Source organism: Brassica rapa, chromosome A06, assembly GCF_000309985.2.
Source record: "Brassica rapa cultivar Chiifu-401-42 chromosome A06, CAAS_Brap_v3.01, whole genome shotgun sequence".
Lineage (NCBI taxonomy): Eukaryota > Viridiplantae > Streptophyta > Magnoliopsida > Brassicales > Brassicaceae > Brassica > Brassica rapa.
Window position 1 is genome coordinate 743,684 of NC_024800.2, and position 20,875 is coordinate 764,558.

General features: G+C 33.1%; 1 protein-coding gene and 1 long non-coding RNA gene across 3 annotated transcripts; both read left to right on the forward strand.

Moving 5' to 3' along the window:
* The first annotated feature begins 35 nt into the window (after nucleotides 1-35).
* LOC103871115 lies at nucleotides 36-2,554 on the forward strand. 2 transcript variants are annotated; one of them, XR_004448293.1, is made up of 5 exons: nucleotides 36-607; nucleotides 702-883; nucleotides 966-1,225; nucleotides 1,312-1,614; nucleotides 1,734-2,554. It is a non-coding gene; the product is annotated as an uncharacterized LOC103871115 (long non-coding RNA). The 2 variants fall into 2 exon arrangements; XR_001958925.2 differs by having other exon boundaries at nucleotides 50-607; nucleotides 1,312-2,545.
* Nucleotides 2,555-12,522: 9,968 nt separating this feature from the next.
* On the forward strand, nucleotides 12,523-14,078 carry LOC103871116 (peptide methionine sulfoxide reductase B1, chloroplastic). Its single transcript, XM_009149339.3, has 5 exons — nucleotides 12,523-12,777; nucleotides 13,245-13,356; nucleotides 13,452-13,517; nucleotides 13,589-13,786; nucleotides 13,886-14,078. Exons 1-5 carry the CDS (start codon nucleotides 12,582-12,584, stop codon nucleotides 13,926-13,928), a joined length of 615 nt encoding a protein of 204 aa, XP_009147587.1. The 5' UTR covers nucleotides 12,523-12,581; the 3' UTR covers nucleotides 13,929-14,078.
* The last annotated feature ends 6,797 nt before the right edge of the window (nucleotides 14,079-20,875 follow it).

Consider the following 20,875-nt stretch of genomic DNA (forward strand, 5'->3'; position numbering starts at 1 on the left):
TTTTAACGTTGGTGTTTAACTAAAACCGAATGGATAAACGGTAGTGATGAATTGATGATATATAAGCACACATAACTGGAGTGTGACAAAAAGAAGACAAAGAAACATAGTCCAAGTCAACTTTGCCAGTATGATTCTCTTATTTCTACTTACAAGACTCGTTTTACCATCATAGTCCAAGGGAGATAAGCATCAAAACGACAGAGTGTCAAATAAGAAGAAAATAGCCGTTAGGATGGAGAAGAAGAATATAGCCGTTGGAGACAGGAGCTAAAAGCAGTAAAAAGAAAAAGAAAAAAAAATCGTTATTCAAAATATGACCGTTGTGATATTAGTATATATATACTCGTCCCTTGTCCCTTTTTTTCATTCAGATTACAAAATACATTCCCTCTGAAAAAAGGAACCAAGAAAGTTCCACCTCTCACTCTCTCACTCTCACTCTCTCACTCTCACTCTTTCATAGCTAGCTCTTTGATTCGATCTGATAATATATCATGGAAGGAACAACTGCGATGGTTGACCAGACGTACGAGTTCTTGGCTACTGCGATGGTTCGATGGAAGACGTACAAGTGCTACTCCGTTGATCTCACAGCAGTTCCAAGGTTCTTTATTTTTATCTTTCTTTTGGGAGTTTTGTAATAAGATGAGAGAGGCTGTTGTTCTAAATACTCTTTCTTCTTCTTGTTCATTCAACAGGGACAAAACAAAACGCCTAAGCAGATAGAAAACAAGGACTGAAACTGTTTCCCCATCCTAACACAGAAGCAGCAACCTGCTAGAAAAGTAGCTAGCCCTTCTAAGGAATCCATCTGCACTGAGGGTAAAACCAGTCACATTCGTCTCAACCGAAAGGAACTAATCAGAAAATTGTGAAAAAGGTAAACTCTGAATAACATTTCGATACCCGAATCCGCTTTCACGTTCCTATAGTAATCGTTTTGTTATGCCTCCTCCTTGCAGGGAAACGAGTCCCAAGAACATAGCTGGGCACTGCATGACTGAGAAACTGTTTCCTCTTCATCATTTTTTTCCAGATTCTAAATCCAAAACCAACGACTCTGCTCCACAAGACAAGACAAGACAAGACGAGACAAGACAAGGCAAGACAAGACAAGACAAGACAAGACAGGACAGGACAAGACAAGACAAGGTCTCGTTGACACCGGTTTCAATGTAATGCCCTTCGGTCATTAGGCAAACTTCGGAAGAGAACATAAAAGGTACTTTCTGCTTCATGGATGTTTTATATAAGTTTTTTTGACACGCCCTGCCCTGGTTCTCAACTATTATTATGTTCACTCGTTAGGTTTCTCAAGCTACACCTTTCATGTCAACTGCTGAACTGATGAAAATGAGCAGGCGAGACTTGTCACTGCCTCATGCCAACACTTGTTTTCCACAGGTATTAACTCTTGATACTTTCTCTGATTTAAGTGATTCGACCTTTTCTAGCTTCAGATACGTGTTTGCTAAGTTTTTTTTAATATATATATATATATATATATTTTACAAAATATTTTCACTTGTTTGTTTTTTTTTTAAATATATATTTTACAAAATTTTCACCCTTTGGAAAATGTGTAAGTGATAAATTTGTGGTCCGTTAGAGGTGTCGTTTTATAAATTTTACAAAATATTTTCACATTGAAAAATATTTAGTTGATAATTTTCGATATGTTGAAAGCAAACCAAACTCTTATACCCTGTCTTTAGAATTTTCTATAGTAGGTGTATATGTTTAATATGTTTTTCCCATATTGTAAATTTGTCACTTGCACTAATTTCAAAGTTTTTCGTATCTGATGTATTAGTATTTTGATCTAATTAAGATTTTTAACAATATTTTGTTTTCAAAAAAAGTCAAATGTTGAAATTTTAAAATGTGAAAACGAACTGAACGTACCATCCTGTCATTTGGTCCTTTTGAGGTGTATAAATTCAATCAGCTTATACATAGAATATAAATTTAACATTTTTTTTTTACCTTTGATTTTTGGATTTATAAAAATTATTTTTTCATTGCTTGTGAAATATTTTAATTTCAGAAAAGATATTAAGTCTTAAATTTTCAAAATTGTGAAAACAAAATCTAACTTATAATATAGTGTCTCTACTTTCTTTAGAGATGTATAAGTTCAATCAGTTTATACATTGAATATAAATTTAACATTTAATTTTTTACCTTTGATTTTTGGATTTATAAAAATGATTTTTGCATTGTTTGCGAAATATTTTTATTTCAGAAAAGATATTAAGTGCTAAATTTTCAAAATTGTGTAAACAAATCAAACTTATAATAATGTCTATACTTTCTTTGTTGTTGTTAATATGTATAATATTTACACTTAATGTAAACTAGGTGACAACCCCGCACATGTGCAGAGTACGTTTTTATAATAATGTTTGTTCATTAAATGGCTTTAAAAGTTTGTAAAACACTATAATCTTTATCAAATGTAAAATGACCAATATGAATGTTGATTTCTTAAATGTATCATCGTTGTTGAAGAATTAACATATATTACAGCTCATTTCAATTATTTTTAAGACTTCTTCATATGCACAAAGAAAATTAAGTTTTACGGCTGACACAAATCACAAAAATCAATATTGATTAAAAACATTAGGTTTTCTGCTCTCGATTTATTTTCTACTCTCTATAACTGATTTTATTTTCTACCTCTATAAAATTTGTTTCTATTCTCGTCTATTTACACTTAATGTAAATTCAACACTTTTTTTTTTAAACTGTTTTTATGTAAATTCAACACTTAACTTTTTAATACATTATGAATTATTCTGACAGATATACGTACTAGTTTTAATTTCTTTTGAACTGTGACTTACAAAAGTTCTGAATCGAACAATCGTGTCAAAGTATTTTAATGTCAATAATTTATCTTGTTGCTGCAAATTCTGAACTTAATTTAAAAACTTCGATAAAAAATTGTTCTAGACAAGCAAGCAGCTGGAGATCTCGGCTCCACGTCGAACTTCTTACAGAACGGAACCCATGTTTTAGCAAACTCAGCTGCTTCTGCGAGAGCATAGAACGTACATGAGATACACCGCGAGTTTATCCGGTGAATCGCCAAACCGGATTCCACCTGAGAGATTGTACGATTAACCAATACAAACCGAACCAAGTCTCCAAAATGAACATAACGAACCGGATGAATCGAACGAAACCGGTTTGGTATTTATCAATCTCGGTCACTCTGTAGACTTGTCATCCTTGTCACATTCGTTATGTTCACGATCGCCTTCATTAACCGGAATAAACCGATTGTCTTTTTTAGTCATATTTTTCATTCTGATATCGATCTCATACACATATATCTCTACGGTAAATTTTCTTTCTGCAGGGTTTGTAAGAATGAAAACATTACGTTAAGTAATTAATTATCTGTTATTTATTTTTCACTCGTTCTTCTATTGTATATAAATGTTCCTTTCCTCTCTCTCTCTCAGTTGATCCATATTATAGATTAACAAACCAAGCTGGTTTTTTGTTTCTTTACCTGCCACCATTCTCATCCTGTCTTCGTATACCAACTTTGCCATTGGTAAGATGTCACTGAAGTCTAGAAGTTTTAGAATGTTTGTTGCTGTTTCTGAACCACTGTCGCATATAGCTTGGCACACTGGCACTAAGGAAGTAGTCACACAAAATTTTAGTAGAACATGCACTACAAGAAAACAATCGACTGGATCATCTGTTCTATATTGTGACACCCTACCCTAGTCACAAACTCGTCGAAATGAAAATTGGAAATGAACCACTTGCTAATCCATGCATATATAAAAGTCAAATCTCTCTCTTGATAATCTGTTTTTAATTCAGTGTTTGTATTCAAATAAAATGTTTGATATTCATGTGAAATTAATTGGCAGGCACCAAAAGAGAAAGTGAAGAGGCTGCTGAATAACACAGAAAATTGGGATGGCATAGTACCACTCTTGCTAGACCACAAGCAACTACCATCAACTCAGCTCATCAAGACCATTGACAAAATAATCAGAAACCGACTTTCCACCATCAGACGACTAGGTGACCACAAGTACGACGAAGGTTTTAGTGTTTGGTTCGGCTCTATATATGATGTTAGATTAGAGCATAAGATTCTTTATTTTTTTCAAAAACAGTTATATATATGATGTAAAAAGGTTTTATTAATTCCAAAAAAAAAGTGAAGAGGTGAAAGTTACCTATATCAACACTAATCCATGTTCCTCCTTTTGTGTAGTAATGGTTTTAGGCTTCTTCGACTCTCTTCTTATCTTGTTCCTATGTTACAATTAAGGTCTAATGCGTCTGGCAAAGCAGATTACACATGGCGATTATGATATAATAAACTGATGATGATACGCACATATCTGGAGTCTGACATCGAAAAGAAAAGAAGGAAACAGAGCCAAAGTCAACTTGCCGGTTGCCAAAATCAGTTTTAGATTCATTGGTCGGCAAGTCATCTTTGGCTCAATATCATTCTCTGTTTTCCCATGCAAGACTCGCTGATACAAAAAAGATTATAAACTCCCACCATCATCATAATTTTCTCTACCTCTTCTCCTTACTTATCTTGTGATCTTTGTCATGGTAAAGCTCTTCCTCATGATGAAGGTATTTATAGGCACATGTACTGAGGATTATGTGAATTAATTTCATATTTAAAATTTGATATATTCTTCTTATTCATGCATGGGTTTAATGCATGCAAGCAAAAAGAAAAGGAACTTTGACCACAGCCGTATATTAAAGAATATAATCTCAAAAAAGATTGGCTGACCTTATATTATCAAATTCTAATTCTAATTATGTGTCAATAACTAATATTCGTACCTCACTACCCAAGGCATCATTATAGTCAGCGACATGAAGATCCACGTGTTATATTTTCAGGATTTGACTCATAGTCTTTGATAGACAAAAAGGTTATCGATCGTCCCTCGGTATTTAAAGTTTTTTTTTCTTAATAATGTTGATTTTTTGAATAATTGTCTGTAATTTCAAATGTTGTGGATGGAATGTAAATTAAAAAGTCGATTTTCCTTTAAGGTGAGAATATGTTATTTGCCATTTGCAGACTCATCATATTGTGGAGGCGAAATAATACATGTGATACAATTATACAAAGCTATATGATAAACTAACTGATAACTTGCGAGATGACAGCTATTTAAAAAAATTTAGACTGATAGTTGCAGTTGTTGTAAGCGAATAGAGATGATACTCTTATATATAATACAAAAATAAACTCAATTAGGTAATTATAAGTCCTAAATTAGTATCTAAGAAACAGTTGACAAAATAGAAAGAGTGTTTTTATGTTCCGAAGAATCTTATCATATGTTTGGTCCGACCAAGTTGGTATCTATTTGTCTAATCAGAAACGACATCTCAATATCTCATGATGTGATCCATCAATAAATAGAATAAAACTAACTCTATTGATTTAATTAGTATATCTATTTTTATCAAATAGTTTCGTTAATAATTAGCATCACGTACGAATGCGCGAGTTTGAGTTGCTTTCACGCACTGATACAATCTCATAGAATAATCATCTCGTTTCTCGAAAGCTAAGGAAAGAAACCGTTTATGTATATTTCATTGTCTGATAAAAATATTAGACCTAATCACATTCTTTAGTTCAGGAAGGGGTGAACTCAACATTGGATCCTTTAAAAATAAATTACATTCTTATTGCATAGGACATAGTCATGGAAGATATAGCTTACATTCGTGTGCTTTAATAATTTGTCTTACAAAAATACATTTGACCTAGTTTTGAAGTGACCTAGTTGTGTTGCACAAGTAACACAACTAGTAACCACTCACCCTGAAAGATGATTTGAAGTCTGTTAAGATGGCATAAAACGTCTCCTGCCTATGTGTTTGTAATATAATCAAGTTCGACTTGAAATTATGTTTCTGTTTTTTGCTAAGTGGTTTGTTTACAAATCTGTAACTCTATGAATCCAATGTAACGAACCGTAAGATGTATGATAGCTTGAAGTACTAAGACCTTTACACTCTCATGGCGAGTATAAAAGCTTCATCGGTCTCATGGCGACCGAGAGAGATGACTCATGGCGTCAATCTACAACAACATTCAAGCATAGCCCTCCTCTTCCACTGTTCTTCACTCTTATACTTTTGTTTCCTGTGTGTTGTAAATGCAAAGCTTCCAAGTCCGTCAGAGTCTCTTCTCAGCTCTTCCTCATTTAACCACGTAAGCTTCTTAACTTGCCATGTCATACAACTCCACTTGGTCAGCCTTTGACTCTTCTTTGATCTCCATTTGAGACTAGATGTCTATCAGACCCATTATGGAATGTCTCTCTTGGTCTAAAATCACCCATCTTCAGTTAGACATACAAAATATTGTATTTTTTTTTTTTTTTGAAACACAAACTTTCAATCATTAATTGATAAAGCCAACATTAGGTGAGCTCATTAAGGCAACCTCAGCCACCAGGGCTTGTTTTGCCAATGAATCTGCCTCACTGTTTTTCTCAAGAGAGATCCATGAAAATGAAATACATTCAAAAGATAGAGCAACAGACTTAATATCAGAGACGATGCCGTAAAGTACAGCCATAGGATAGTCTGAAGTCAGGGCTTTGATGAGTTGATCACAATACAAAATATTGTATATGTCTCATTTTTTGGGTTTCTTCCTGTCTTTGCTTAACTGTATTCAGTGCCATATATCACTTTGTCAGTGCTCGAGATTGCTAAATTGTCAATAGGACATAATCAAAGAGAGTGACAGCCATGAAGAGAAACCGATCCAAAATTATCTCTAGTAATGAATTATAAATATTTTTAACGTTAGTGTTTAACTAAAACTGACTGGATAACCAAATGGTAATGATGATATATAAAGCACATATCTGGAGTCTGACATAAAGAAGACAAAGAAACATAGTCAAAGTTAGCTTCCCAGTATGGTTCTTTGTCTCATTAAAATTCTCTATTTTTTCATGCAAGACTCATTTTACCTTTGATCAGTATTCTCATTCTGATATCGATCTCATACATATATTCCCTTCGGTAAGTTTTTTTTCCTAAAGGGGTTGTAAGAAATTAAGAATGAAAACGGTAAGTAAAGTAGTCAATTATATGTTATTTTCAATCATTCTTATTCTTATATACAGTATAAATGTTGCTTTCTTCTCTCTCACTCTCCGTTGATCCATAACAAACCAAGCCGATTCTATGATGCTTTACGCTAAGGACCCAGCAGAATCGCCTGCACTGCCACCATTCCCATCCTGTATTCGTATACTAACTTTGCCATTTTTAAGATGTCACTGAAATCTAGAAGTTTCAGAGTATTTGTTGCTGTTCTTAACCACTGTCGCATATAGTTGGCACACTGGCACTAAGGAAGTAGTTACACAAAATTTCAATAAAACATGCACACATGAAAACAGTCGAGTGGATCATCTGTTTTATATAGTGGCACACTAGTCAAACTTTAGTCGAATATAAAGATTCGAAACTGAACCATTTGCTAATCCATTCATAAAAGTTAAATCTCTCTCTTGATCATCTGCTATCAATTCAGTAGTGTTTATATTCAAATAAAATGTTTGATATTCATGTTAAATAATTGGCAGGCATCAAAAAAGAAAGTGAAGAGGCGAGTTACCTATATCAGCACTCATCTTTGTTCCTCCTTTTGTGTAGTAATGGTTTTGGGTTTTTTCGACTAAGGTTGGTATGATTTGTAATGCGTCTAGAAAAGCAGATGACATGATATGATAATAACAAAATAAATTGATGATGATATATAATCACATATCCGGAGTCTGACATCGAAAAGAAGAGAAGGAAACAGAGCCAAAGTCAACTTGCCGGTTGCCAAAATCAGTTTTAGATTCATTGGTCGGCAAGTCATCTTTGGCTCAATATCATTCTCTGTTTTCCCATGCAAGACTCACTGATACAAATATATATGAGATAAACTCTCACCATCATCATAATTTTCTATACCTCTTCTCCTTACTTATCTTGTGATCTTTGTCATGGTGAAGCTCTTACTCGCAATGAAGATATTTATAGGCATATGTAGTGAGGATTAGTTGAATTTATTTCATATTTAATATTCGATATATTCTTCTTATCCATGCACGGTTTTAGTGCATGCAAGCAAAAAAAAGGGAATTTGTCCACAACTGTTTATTAAAGAATATAATCTCAAAAAGATTGGCTGACCTTATATTATCAAATTCTAATTCTAATTTTGTGTCAATAATTAATATTCGTACCTCACTACCCAAGGCATCATCATTATAGTCAGCGACATGAAGATCCACGTGTTATATTTTCAGGATTTGACTCATAGTCTTTGATAAACAAAAAGGTTATATCGATCGTCCCTCAATATTTAACGTGTTTTTAATAATGTTCTGATTTGTTTGAACAATTGCCTGTAATTGCAACTGTTCTGGATGGAATCTAAATTAAAAAAAATTCGGTTTTCCTTTAAGGTGAGAATGTGTTATTTTCCATTTGCGTACTCATCATATTGTCAATGGCAAAAGAATACATGTGATACAAAGCTATCATTTAACTTTCTTTAAAACGAGGCCACTTTCTATTTGTGTTACTTGTGTAACACAACTAGGTCACTTTAAAACCAGGTAAGATTTTTTTTTTTGTAAGACAAATTAAAGAACACGAATGTAAACTAAATCTTCCATGACGATGTCCTATGTATAGGAATTTAATATATTTTTCCCTATATTTTTAAAGGATCCAACGTTGAGTTCATCCCTTCCTGAACTATAGAATATTAGAATGTAATTAGTACGTAGGTCTGGTATTTATCAAACAATGAGATATATATATCTCATGATGGCTTGTAATTAATAGATATTGATGTCACTTAAATTGAGTACTTTGTTCAAGTGGCCTTGTAATCGAAATCATATTTCCGTTTTTGGGTTGTTTTTATAAAAAAATTATGAAAAAAAATTATACATAAACGGTTTATTTCCTTCGCTTTCGAGAAACCAGATGATTATCCGTGCGTGAAAGCAACTCAAACTGGCGCATTCGTACGTGATACTAATTATTAACGACAAACTAATTGGTAATAACAGATAAACAAATTAAATCAATAAAGTTAGTTTTGTTCAATACATTGATGGATCACATTCACATCATGAGATATTGATATGTCATTTCTGATAAGACAAATAGATACCAACTTGGTCGGACCAAACATATGATAAGATTCTTCTGAGCATAAAAACACTCTTTTTTGTTTTGTCAACTGTTTCTTAGATACTCATTTAGGACTTAAAATTTCCTGATTTTAGTTTATTTTTCTGTATTAAAGCAATATATATATATATATATTTGACAAAAAAAGCAATATATATAAGTATCATCTCTTTTCTCTCACAACACAACTAACAACAGAAAAACTGAGAAACACTAATGCAATCACAAGTGCCAGAAGCAGGTTAAATGTTGTCATATATTTGTTGCTTTAAAGTAACTAATAAAGAAAGATGTAGAAAAAATAAATACTTAATAAACAAATTACATTCGTTGGCATGCAATATTATGTAAAAGCAACCCTGATTCCTAAAGCCTTGACCTTTACATTACAAGATATTGTCGGAGACGTTGCCTTGACGGCTTGACCAAACACATATGTATGGGTCAGTGTTTTAACCAAACAGTCAAACACGCCATCTGTTCTTTCTGAAAAATGGAACCGGTACGTTGGCCACAGTCCGTCTAATCTTGCGTCCGCCTCTGGCCATAAGTTTCTCCAAATTCGTTGAATATTTTACATGAAGAGATCAAAGAGAGTGGCATGAAAGGAAATCACCACCAGGTTACTTGCAAAATGCTTCATAAGAATAGCAAACATAGTAATAAATTACTGTTTCTGTTAGTACCTGATGGAAATTTAGCGGTGAGAAAAGTTGAAATAAGGGAACTAACTAGAAGAGCAAACGCTATTTACACTCATCAAATGTTTGCATAGGGAGAAACGCATGTCAATGAAATTACAAGTCATAATCAGGATAATGATGATATATGTGGTTAATATCTAGAGTCTTACATCAAAAAGAAGGGAAGGAAACAGAGCCAAAGTCAACTTGCCGGTCACCAATATCAGTTTCATGAGATTGGTTGGTATAGTCGACAAGTCATCTTTGGCTCAATATCATTCTCTATTTTTCTATGCAAGACTCTTCGATACAAAGAGAACTCTCACCATCATCATTATTTGTCTCCACCTCTTCTCCTTATCTTGTGATCTTGTCATGGTAAGGTTCTTACTCATGATGAATGTATTAATAAGCACAAGGATAGTGATGATGATATGTAGATAGATATCTAGAGTCTGACATCGAAAAGAAGAGAAGGAAACAGAGCCAAAATCGACTTGCCGGTAGCCAATATCAATTTTAGGTTTGTTGGTAAAATCGGCAAGTCATCTTTGGCTCAATATCATTCTCTATTTTTCCATGCAAGACTGATATACCAATAGAAACCCTCACCATCATCATTATTTTTCTCTACATCTTCTCCTTATCTTGTGATGTTGTTATGGTCAGGCTCTTACTCATGATAAAGGTATTTATAGGCGTATGTTGCGAGGATTGTGTGAACTAATTTCATATATGGCATTTGATATATTATTCTTCGAATAGTCCTATTCATGCATGTTTTATTGTGCATGCAAGCAACAAAAAGGAAATTTTGACCACAGCCGTATATTGAAGAATATAATTATTTTTAAATATTGGTTGACCTTATATTATAGAGTTCTAATTCCACTTTTATCTGAATAGTTAATATTCGTACCTGACTAGTCACACTACTCCAAACTTCAAAGGCATCGTAAAAAGAAATCAACGTGCCATATTTCTCTGAGGATGGACATTTGGACTCATAATCTTATGGTAAAGGAAGTATCAATAAAAAATTGAAAGGTTCTTTATAATATTTATGCTTTTTTGAAGAAATACCACTAATTTCATATCTTTGTTGATATAATGGAATATATAGGAATTTTGTTTTTCCTTTAATTCATGTTCTACAAAACTGACTTCTTATTACGGACACTATACTTTTGAATTTTGATTTGTTTTATTGCACAAGTTTTCATGCTACGAGATCTCGTTTGCTGTTACTTACTGACGATATAAAAATAGATATACTAATTAAAGCGATACAGGTAGTTTTGATTCTATTTATTTGTTAATGGATCATATCATGAGATACTGATATGTCGTGTTCTTGACAAAATAGATACCAACGCGGTCCGACCAACAGTATAATATGATTCTTCGGAACATTGAAAACACCCTTTCTTTTTGTCAACGGTTTAGACACGCATTTACCTCAATTTTCTTGATGTTTTTTTGGTTATAGGCTTATAGCATAAACTCATATAACAAGATTTAAATATATGAGGCTGAACTCATATAACAAGATTTAAATATATAAAAAGAGAAATATTTTATTGCAACTATCACTCTACAAAAAAAAGTTTTAACATTTCATCATCTAGCAAACAATCATTGAGATTATTTTAAAATCTCTTGAAATGTCATAAATTATTATTTTTGAATTAACAAAAACTCACACATATGGATGTTGATTATGAATGATAAGACTATATCTATTCTGATACAATCCATCAGATTCTATTAGTTTATTTAGCTGTTTAATGTTGGTTTTAGTAAGTTCATCAGAATTTACATATTTTAAATTTACAATTATTAGAGTCAGATCAGGGTTGGATGTAGAAGCTGTATTTATTTTTTAAATTTTATCCGCAATATTTAAAATTATTATAATGCTTTATATTAGTTTTAAAAGGTATAATTCAAAAAAAAAAACTGTAAAAGTTTTATATATTTGGTAAATTGTAGAAATTATATTGTTGTAACAATATATTTACTTTTTCATTTAACTTTTAGTAAATACAACTACATCAAAAGAATCTTATAAAATAAATTTTATAGAATTTTTGTACAGTTAGAGTCCAACTAATAAAATAGTTGTAGGAACTATATTTACTAAAGTTTTATTTTCTAACCAGTAGAATATGACCATAGAAATACGTTCAAATTTTTTACTTCATTTTTACAGTTACATCAAATGTAACTTCTGTGCGTTAATTTCTACAGTGAATCAATATCATCGATAGTATGATATAACTGTAGAATGGGACAAGAGTTATGTCTTATGCCAACATTACATCCTTCCCCTCTTTCAAACCGTATCTTGGTGCATAAATGCTTTTAAATCAAATCGTTTTTCTTAGATGTGGACAAAGCAAACCGGAATAAACCGAATCAGAATTGCTTTCGTTGCCCAATTACTTCTCACTCGAAGTAAAAGCGTCTCGGTTAAGTTAATGGGCCTATTACCATAGCTAAAAAGCCCAATAATTGGTTTCGACGTGGCAGCTAGAGTTCCAGATGTCATCTCGCATCCTCAACGTGCCACGTGTTCTCCTTCTGTAACATTCTCCATTTCGTGGATGTCATAGAAGAAGACTTCAAAATCGAAACAGTATTCAAAGAAAGATGGCTTCTTCTAGTTGTTTCACCATTCAGTCACGTTTCGTCTCAGCGAGAACAAAGCTCGATTCAATCTCCAAACCGAGTCTCTCCGGATTCGCTTGTCGTTCTCTTACAAAACCCAGAAACTTGAATCTCTCTGTTCTTCTTCGGTGTTCCATGGGTTCCTTTAACTCTTCTCAGAAATCAGACAACGTCCAAGGTTCTGTTCTTTCGTCTCTTATTGTTTACTATATCTATCTTATAATCTAAAAATATGTTTGATTTCGCTTTATTAAAAGGTTATGCTTTGATGATTGTGATGTTTTGAAAGAGAGACTAGGTCAGGAGTTTTTACTTGGGTCACACTCAATCGGTTATGAGAATATTTGATCAAAGAGGTGTAGAATGTTTTAACCAATCAAAGCTTTGCATTTTCATTACCTGATAGAGAGCTTATCCAAAGGTTGTGATTTGATGATTATGATGTTCTGAAAGAAAGATTAGGTATGGAATGTTTACTTGCGTCACACTCAATCAGTTTTGAGGATTAGGTTAAAGATATGAAGGATGTTATAACCAACCAGAGCTTTGCATTTTTCATGTAGCTGTTGTTGAGAGTGTTGTTACTTTAGATCAGTTTAGTAAGCAAATTAAACCCTAAGATTTGAGAGATACAATGATGTGCAGAAGCTGCAAAGAGTGACTTTGCTTCAATAAGTGAAGGTGAGTGGAAGAAACGGCTAACACCAGAACAGTATTACATCACCAGACAGAAGGGAACAGAGAGAGCTTTCACTGGGTATGCACATGTCTTGTTCATCCAAGTACACACTATTACAATATTTCTTCACTCACTGTAACGACTTTGTTCTTTGTCTTTTTACATTTAATCAGTGAGTATTGGAATACAAAGACCCCAGGAGTATACAAATGTATCTGTTGCGACACGCCACTGTTTGAGTAAGCTACTATTTTCTCAAACTCGTTAATGATGATGCATTGTGATCAATGATTGGATAATTTTCTTGCAGCTCATCAACAAAGTTTGATAGTGGAACCGGGTGGCCATCGTATTACCAACCTATTGGAAACAATGTGAAGTCAAAGCTGGACCTCTCTATCATCTTCATGCCTAGACAAGAAGTTATCTGTGCTGTTTGTAACGCCCATCTTGGTCATGTCTTCGATGACGGTCCACGACCAACCGGAAAACGATATTGCCTCAACAGGTTTGAAATTTAAATCCCGCAGGGCTTATTTTTTCAAGATTCCTAAAGACTTAGCAAACTCAAAAGTTCATGTTTCATGTTTCTTTGCCTTTCGTGTAGTGCTGCTCTGAAACTTGAGTCATTGGAGAGAACAAGAGAATGAGAGTTTCTGGTACAAAGGATTATTCATGTATTATATAATATAGTTTCGTTTTACTATGGTCCTCCTTGTATTGATGAAAACATTGTAATCACATGTAATAAATACACAGGAGAACAGAACAGTTATAAGCTTTTTGAGTTGACTCCACTATCGTATGGACAGCACATTCTTAAGTTTATCTAATCCAATCCCTTTCCCACGCCTTCACCATTATCACTTCTCAACTATTATACATGAGTGTATATATATATATTGTTATATGGTGAGAGTATTGTAGAACCAAACCAACAATGGGGAAAGAAAATGGGAAAGTTGGTTTTGATTTCTGAGCAAGAGCATGAGGACGAAGATAGCCTCGAGAGAGAAAGGAGTTGAGTTCAGTTTTAGTTCCTATGTTTTGTGCTGCTTGCATGTGTTTTTCATATTGGGTTCTCTATCCATTATGCGCCATGATGTAGATTTCGTTTGACGAGGAAGGGAGATATGGGGAAACAAGAAAGGAGAAGAACAAGAGAAAGTCGAGAAAAAGTTTCTTGATAGCTTGAAGGTTCTTGAAGCTGAGCTTTGATGTAAATCTTACTTGGAGGAGAGACATTTAGTTTTTCTTTATTTTATTCTGTTCAGTTTAGCTTCTTTTTTTTTTTTTTTTTTTTTGTCTACTCCCAGCAAATCAGCAAGGATAAAATGCTAATTACAAAATAGGTTGAAAATTAGTATACCTAACATTAAAATGGGTAATTCTTTACATATCACATTTTTAATGACATTAAAAATAAATAGTACATAAGAAACAAATTATTCCGTGATAATATTATTTAAGTTAAAATAGCTAACCACATCGTGGTGGTCTAGTGAAAATCGATAGAGAAAGAGTTGCTCTGTTAGTTCAGATTAGAAATTGATTCCCTTCTAGTGTAAAATTATTAGTTCCACATGTAGCCACACGGATATGGACCTATTGTTTACGGTCCATCTGAATACACAGAGAAATAACTATATGTGGGATGTACCTCCCATATAGTTTTAAGTTAAAATAACTAAATTACTTTAAAATCTAATCATTTCAACTGAATCTCTATGCTTTGCATATTAAATTATAATCACTAAATCCAAATTCAATTTTTGTTTTCAATTTTTTTTTTATAAATTTAATGTTATTTTGAGACTTTTTCTCTTTGTGATTATTTAGGAAGAAAAGTTGTACTAGTGTTATGTGAAACCATTTTTTCAAAAAATAAATGAATGTGGTAAACTAGTAGTGTTGGGATTCAACTTGAGAGTTGTTGACAAACAAACAAACAAACAAATAAATAAATGTAATTATGTTTGACAAAGACTATTGTTGTTGGAAATATAAAACTTTGGGGAACCAGTGGGATAAAATAAACTAATGGGACTTACGTGTAATTTTCCAAAGTCGTTCAAAAGTAATAATAAAATAACAAAAATTCTCTCTTTCTGAACTAACATATGATGATGTTCAAAGAGGTTTGGAGCCTTTGTGCTCTCCGTTTATCAAGAAAATAATAATTTTATATTGGTTATTCCATCGATTTAGGGGGTATTATGAAGTTTTACTAAATTAATTGATAAAAATAATTGAATGATGCTCATTTACCATGAAAAAGAGTTTAGCATACATTAATACAAATGTAGAATATGGTAGAAATTTTAAAACAACACTAAAGATTATAGGCTTCAGTATACAAAGTATTTACCAAAAACTCAATATTTTTGTAGGGGTTAGCCCATAGATTTTGAGAAAATTTCAAAAAATATGAAAATATTGTTTTAATGGCTAGTTGCATCCTGAACTAACATATGATGATGTTCAAAGAGGTTTGGAGCCTTTGTGCTCTCCGTTTATCAAGAAAATAATAACTTTATAGTGGTTATTCCATCGATGTAGGAGGTATTATGAAGTTTTACTAAATTAATTGATAAAAACCATTGAACGATGCTCATTTTGCATGAAAAAGAGTTAAGCATGCATTAATACAAATGTAGAATATGGTAGAAATTTTAAAACAACACTAAAGATTATAGGCTTCAGTATATAAAGTATTTACCAAAAACTCAATATTTTTGTAGGGGTTAGCCCATAGATTTTGAGAAAATTTCAAAAAATATGACAATAATGTTTTAATGCCTAGTTCCATCCTGAACTAACATATGATGATGTTCAAAGAGGTTTGGAGCCTTTGTGCTCTCCGTTTATCAAGAAAATAATAACTTTATAGTGGTTATTCCATCGATTTAAGAGGTATTATGAAGTTTTACTAAATTAATTGATAAAAACCATTGAACGATGCTCATTTTGCATGAAAAAGAGTTAAGCATACATTAATACAAATGTAGAATATGGTAGAAATTTCAAAACAACACTAAAGATTATAGGCTTCAGTATATAAAGTATTTACCAAAAACTCAATATTTTTGTAGGAGTTAGCCCACAGATTTTGAGAAAATTTCAAAAAATATGACAATATTGTTTTAATGCCTAGTTGCATCCTGCACTAACATATGATGATGTTCAAAGAGGTTTGAAGCCTTTGTCGTCTCCGTTTATCAAGAAAATAATAATTTTATAGTGGTTATTCCATCGAATTAGGAGGTATTATGAAGTTTTACTAAATTAATTGATAAAAACCATTGAACGATGCTCATCTTGCATGAAAAAGAGTTTAGCATACATTAATACAAATGTAGAATATGGTATAAATTTTAAAACAACACTAAAGATTATAGGCTTCAGTATACAAAGTATTTACCAAAAACTCAATATTTTTGTAGGGGTTAGCCCATAGATTTTGAGAAAATTTCAAAAAATATGACAATATTGTTTTAATGCCTAGTTGCATCCTGAACTAACATATGATGATGTTCAAAGAGGTTTGGAGCCTTTGTGCTCTCCGTTTATCAAGAAAATAATAATTTTATATTGGTTATTCCATCGATTTAGGGGGTATTATGAAGTTTTACTAAATTAATTGATAAAAATAATTGAATGATGCTCATTTACCTTGAAAAAGAGTTTAGCATACATTAATACAAATGTAGAATATGGTAGAAATTTTAAAACAACACTAAAGATTATAGGCTTCAGTATATAAAGTATTTACCAAAAACTCAATATTTTTGTAGGGGTTAGCCCATAGATTTTAGAAAATTTCAAAAAATATGAAAATATTTTTTTAATGCCTAGTTGCATCCTGAACTAACATATGATGATGTTCAAAGAGGTTTGGAGCCTTTGTGCTCTCCGTTTATCAAGAAAATAATAACTTTATAGTGGTTATTCCATCGATTTAGGAGGTATTATGAAGTTTTACTAAATTAATTGATAAAAACCATTGAACGATGCTCATTTTGCATGAAAAAGAGTTTAAGCATACATTAATACAAATGTAGAATATGGTAGAAATTTTAAAACAACACTAAAGATTATAGGCTTCAGTATATAAAGTATTTACCAAAAACTCAATATTTTTGTAGGGGTTAGCCCATAGATTTTGAGAAAATTTCAAAAAATATGACAATATTGTTTTAATGCCTAGTTGCATCCTGCACTAACATATGATGATGTTCAAAGAGGTTTGGAGCCTTTGTGCTCTCCGTTTATCAAGAAAATAATAACTTTATAGTGGTTATTCCATCGATTTAGGAGGTATTATGAAGTTTTACTAAATTAATTGATAAAAACAATTGAACGATGCTCATTTTGCATGAAAAAGAGTTAAGCATACATTAATACAAATGTAGAATATGGTAGAAATTTCAAAACAACACTAAAGATTATAGGCTTCAGTATATAAAGTATTTACCAAAAACTCAATATTTTGTAGGGAGCCCATAGATTTTGAGAAAATTTCAAAAAATATGACAATATTGTTTTAATGCCTAGTTGCATCCTGCACTAACATATGATGATGTTCAAAGAGGTTTGAAGCCTTTGTCGTCTTCGTTTATCAAGAAAATAATAATTTTATAGTGGTTATTCCATCGAATTAGGAGGTATTATGAAGTTTTACTAAATTAATTGATAAAAACCGTTGAACGATGCTCATCTTGCATGAAAAAGAGTTTAGCATACATTAATACAAATGTAGAATATGGTATAAATTTTAAAACAACACTAAAGATTATAGGCTTCAGTATATAAAGTATTTACCAAAAACTCAATATTTTTGTAGGGGTTAGCCCATAGATTTTGAGAAAATTTCAAAAAATATGAAAATATTGTTTTAATGCCTAGTTGCATCCTGAACTAACATATGATGATGTTCAAAGAGGTTTGGAGCCTTTGTGCTCTCCGTTTATCAAGAAAATAATAATTTTATATTGGTTATTCCATCGATTTAGGGGGTATTATGAAGTTTTACTAAATTAATTGATAAAAACAATTGAATGATGCTCATTTACCATGAAAAAGAGTTTAGCATACATTAATACAAATGTAGAATATGGTAGAAATTTTAAAACAACACTAAAGATTATAGGCTTCAGTATACAAAGTATTTACAAAAAACTCAATATTTTGTAGGGTTAGCCCATAGATTTGAGAAAATTTCAAAAAATATGAAAATATTGTTTTAATGGCTAGTTGCATCCTGAACTAACATATGATGATGTTCAAAGAGGTTTGGAGCCTTTGTGCTCTCCGTTTATCAAGAAAATAATAACTTTATAGTGGTTATTCCATCGATTAGGAGGTATTATGAAGTTTTACAAAATAATTGATAAAAACCATTGAACGATGCTCATTTTGCATGAAAAAGAGTTAAGCATGCATTAATACAAATGTAGAATATGGTAGTAGAAATTTTAAAACAACACTAAAGATTATAGGCTTCAGTATATTAAAGTATTTACCAAAAACTCAATATTTTTGTAGGGGTTAGCCCATAGATTTTGAGAAAATTTCAAAAAATATGACAATAATGTTTTAATGCCTAGTTCCTCCTGAACTAACATATGATGATGTTCAAAGAGGTTTGGAGCCTTGTGTGCTCTCCGTTTATCAAGAAAATAATAACTTATAGTGGTTATTCCATCGATTTAAGAGGTATTATGAAGTTTTACTAAATTAATTGATAAAAACCATTGAACGATGCTCATTTTGCCATGAAAAGAGTTAAGCATACATTAATACAAATGTAGAATATGGTTAGAAATTTTCAAAACAACACTAAAGATTATAGGCTTCAGTATATAAAGTATTTACCAAAAACTCAATATTTGTAGGAGGTAGCCCACAGATTTTGAGAAAATTTCAAAAAAATATGACAATATTGTTTTAATGCCTAGTTGCATCCTGCACTAACATATGATGATGTTCAAAGAGGTTTGAAGCCTTTGTCGTCTCCGTTTATCAAGAAAATAATAATTTTATAGTGGTTTATTCCATCGAATAGGAGGTATTATGAAGTTTTACTAAATTAATTGATAAAAACCATTGAACGATGCTCATCTTGCATGAAAAAGAGTTTAGCATACATTAATACAAATGTAGAATATGGTATAAATTTTAAAACAACACTAAAGATTATAGGCTTCAGTATACAAAGTATTTACCAAAAACTCAATATTTTTGTAGGGTTAGCCCATAGATTTTGAGAAAATTTTAAAAAATATGAAAATATTGTTTTAATGGCTAGTTGCATCCTGAACTAACATATGATGATGTTCAAAGAGGTTTGGAGCCTTTGTGCTCTCCGTTTATTGTGGGAACCGAAATTCGCACTGTCGATTTCCGTTTAAATAAGGAAACTAAGAAAACCCTAGTTTCCCAGAGGACCCGGATATCTGTTAATTACCACACGTCAAGCAATCAGAACACGAGAATAACAACGATAAAAATAAGAAATCGAAAAGAGAGCAAAGTAGATCTTATTCCGAATCTGCGTATGAGCGTTACAACAAGGTATAAGCCTGGGCTCGAGAGCTGTCGGCGAGATTCCTAGTTCTAGCAACCCTAAGACGGCTACTAAACCTAATTGAGTCGCAGCTCGAAATAACAAAAACGGAAAGTTGCCTAAATCGCTCTAAGTGCTAAGTTTGCTCTGAAAAAATTCTCTCCTCTGCTCCTCGCCTAGGACTCCTTATATACTAGCTCCAAGGTCGGTTTACGCTTTTTACTCTTCTGCCCTTAAGCCGTCATAGCATAAAAATGGAGATATTCCATTTTTCCGATCTCACAATTATCTTCAAAACTTCCGTATTTATCCGCGGAAACTTGACATTTATCCTTTCTCGTGGGCCAAGCGCGAACCATGCTGTGGTTCACAGGCTTTTGGTTAAGAAAAAATCGTAGGATGGGCCTCGAGTCGTGTTTTAGGTCCCTTTGGCCGTCTTCCGACTCGACACGTTTACTACGAGTTTCCGCGGTTTCTAATCCGCGAAGTTTGATCGATGAATTAGAATAGCGGGAAACATGGACTGAGCTTGCTACGGTCTTCGGGAGATAGCATTCGAAGGTTTGACGAGAATGCAAGGACTGGTGTCGTATCGATGTTCGGAAAGGTTCAATCGCTACACAGCGACCGAACTTTGGCTCGAGCCCGGTCGCTATGTAGCGACCGAGCGAAACGAGTGCTCGGTCGCTACGTAGCGACCGAGCTTCGGCTTGAGCTCGGTCGCTACGTAGCGACCGAGCGGGACGATCGCTCGGTCGCTACGTAGCGACCGAGCTTTGGCTCGAGCTCGGTCGCTACGTAGCGACCGAGCGGGACGATCGCTCGGTCGCTACGTAGCGACCGAGCTTGGCTGAGCTCGGTCGCTACGTAGCGACCGAGCGGGGACGATCGCTCGGTCGCTACGTAGCGACCGAGCTTTGGCTCGAGCTCGGTCGCTACGTAGCGACCGAGCGGGACGATTCGCTCGGTCGCTACGTAGCGACCGAGCTTGGCTGAGCTCGGTCGCTACGTAGCGACCCGAGCGGACGATCG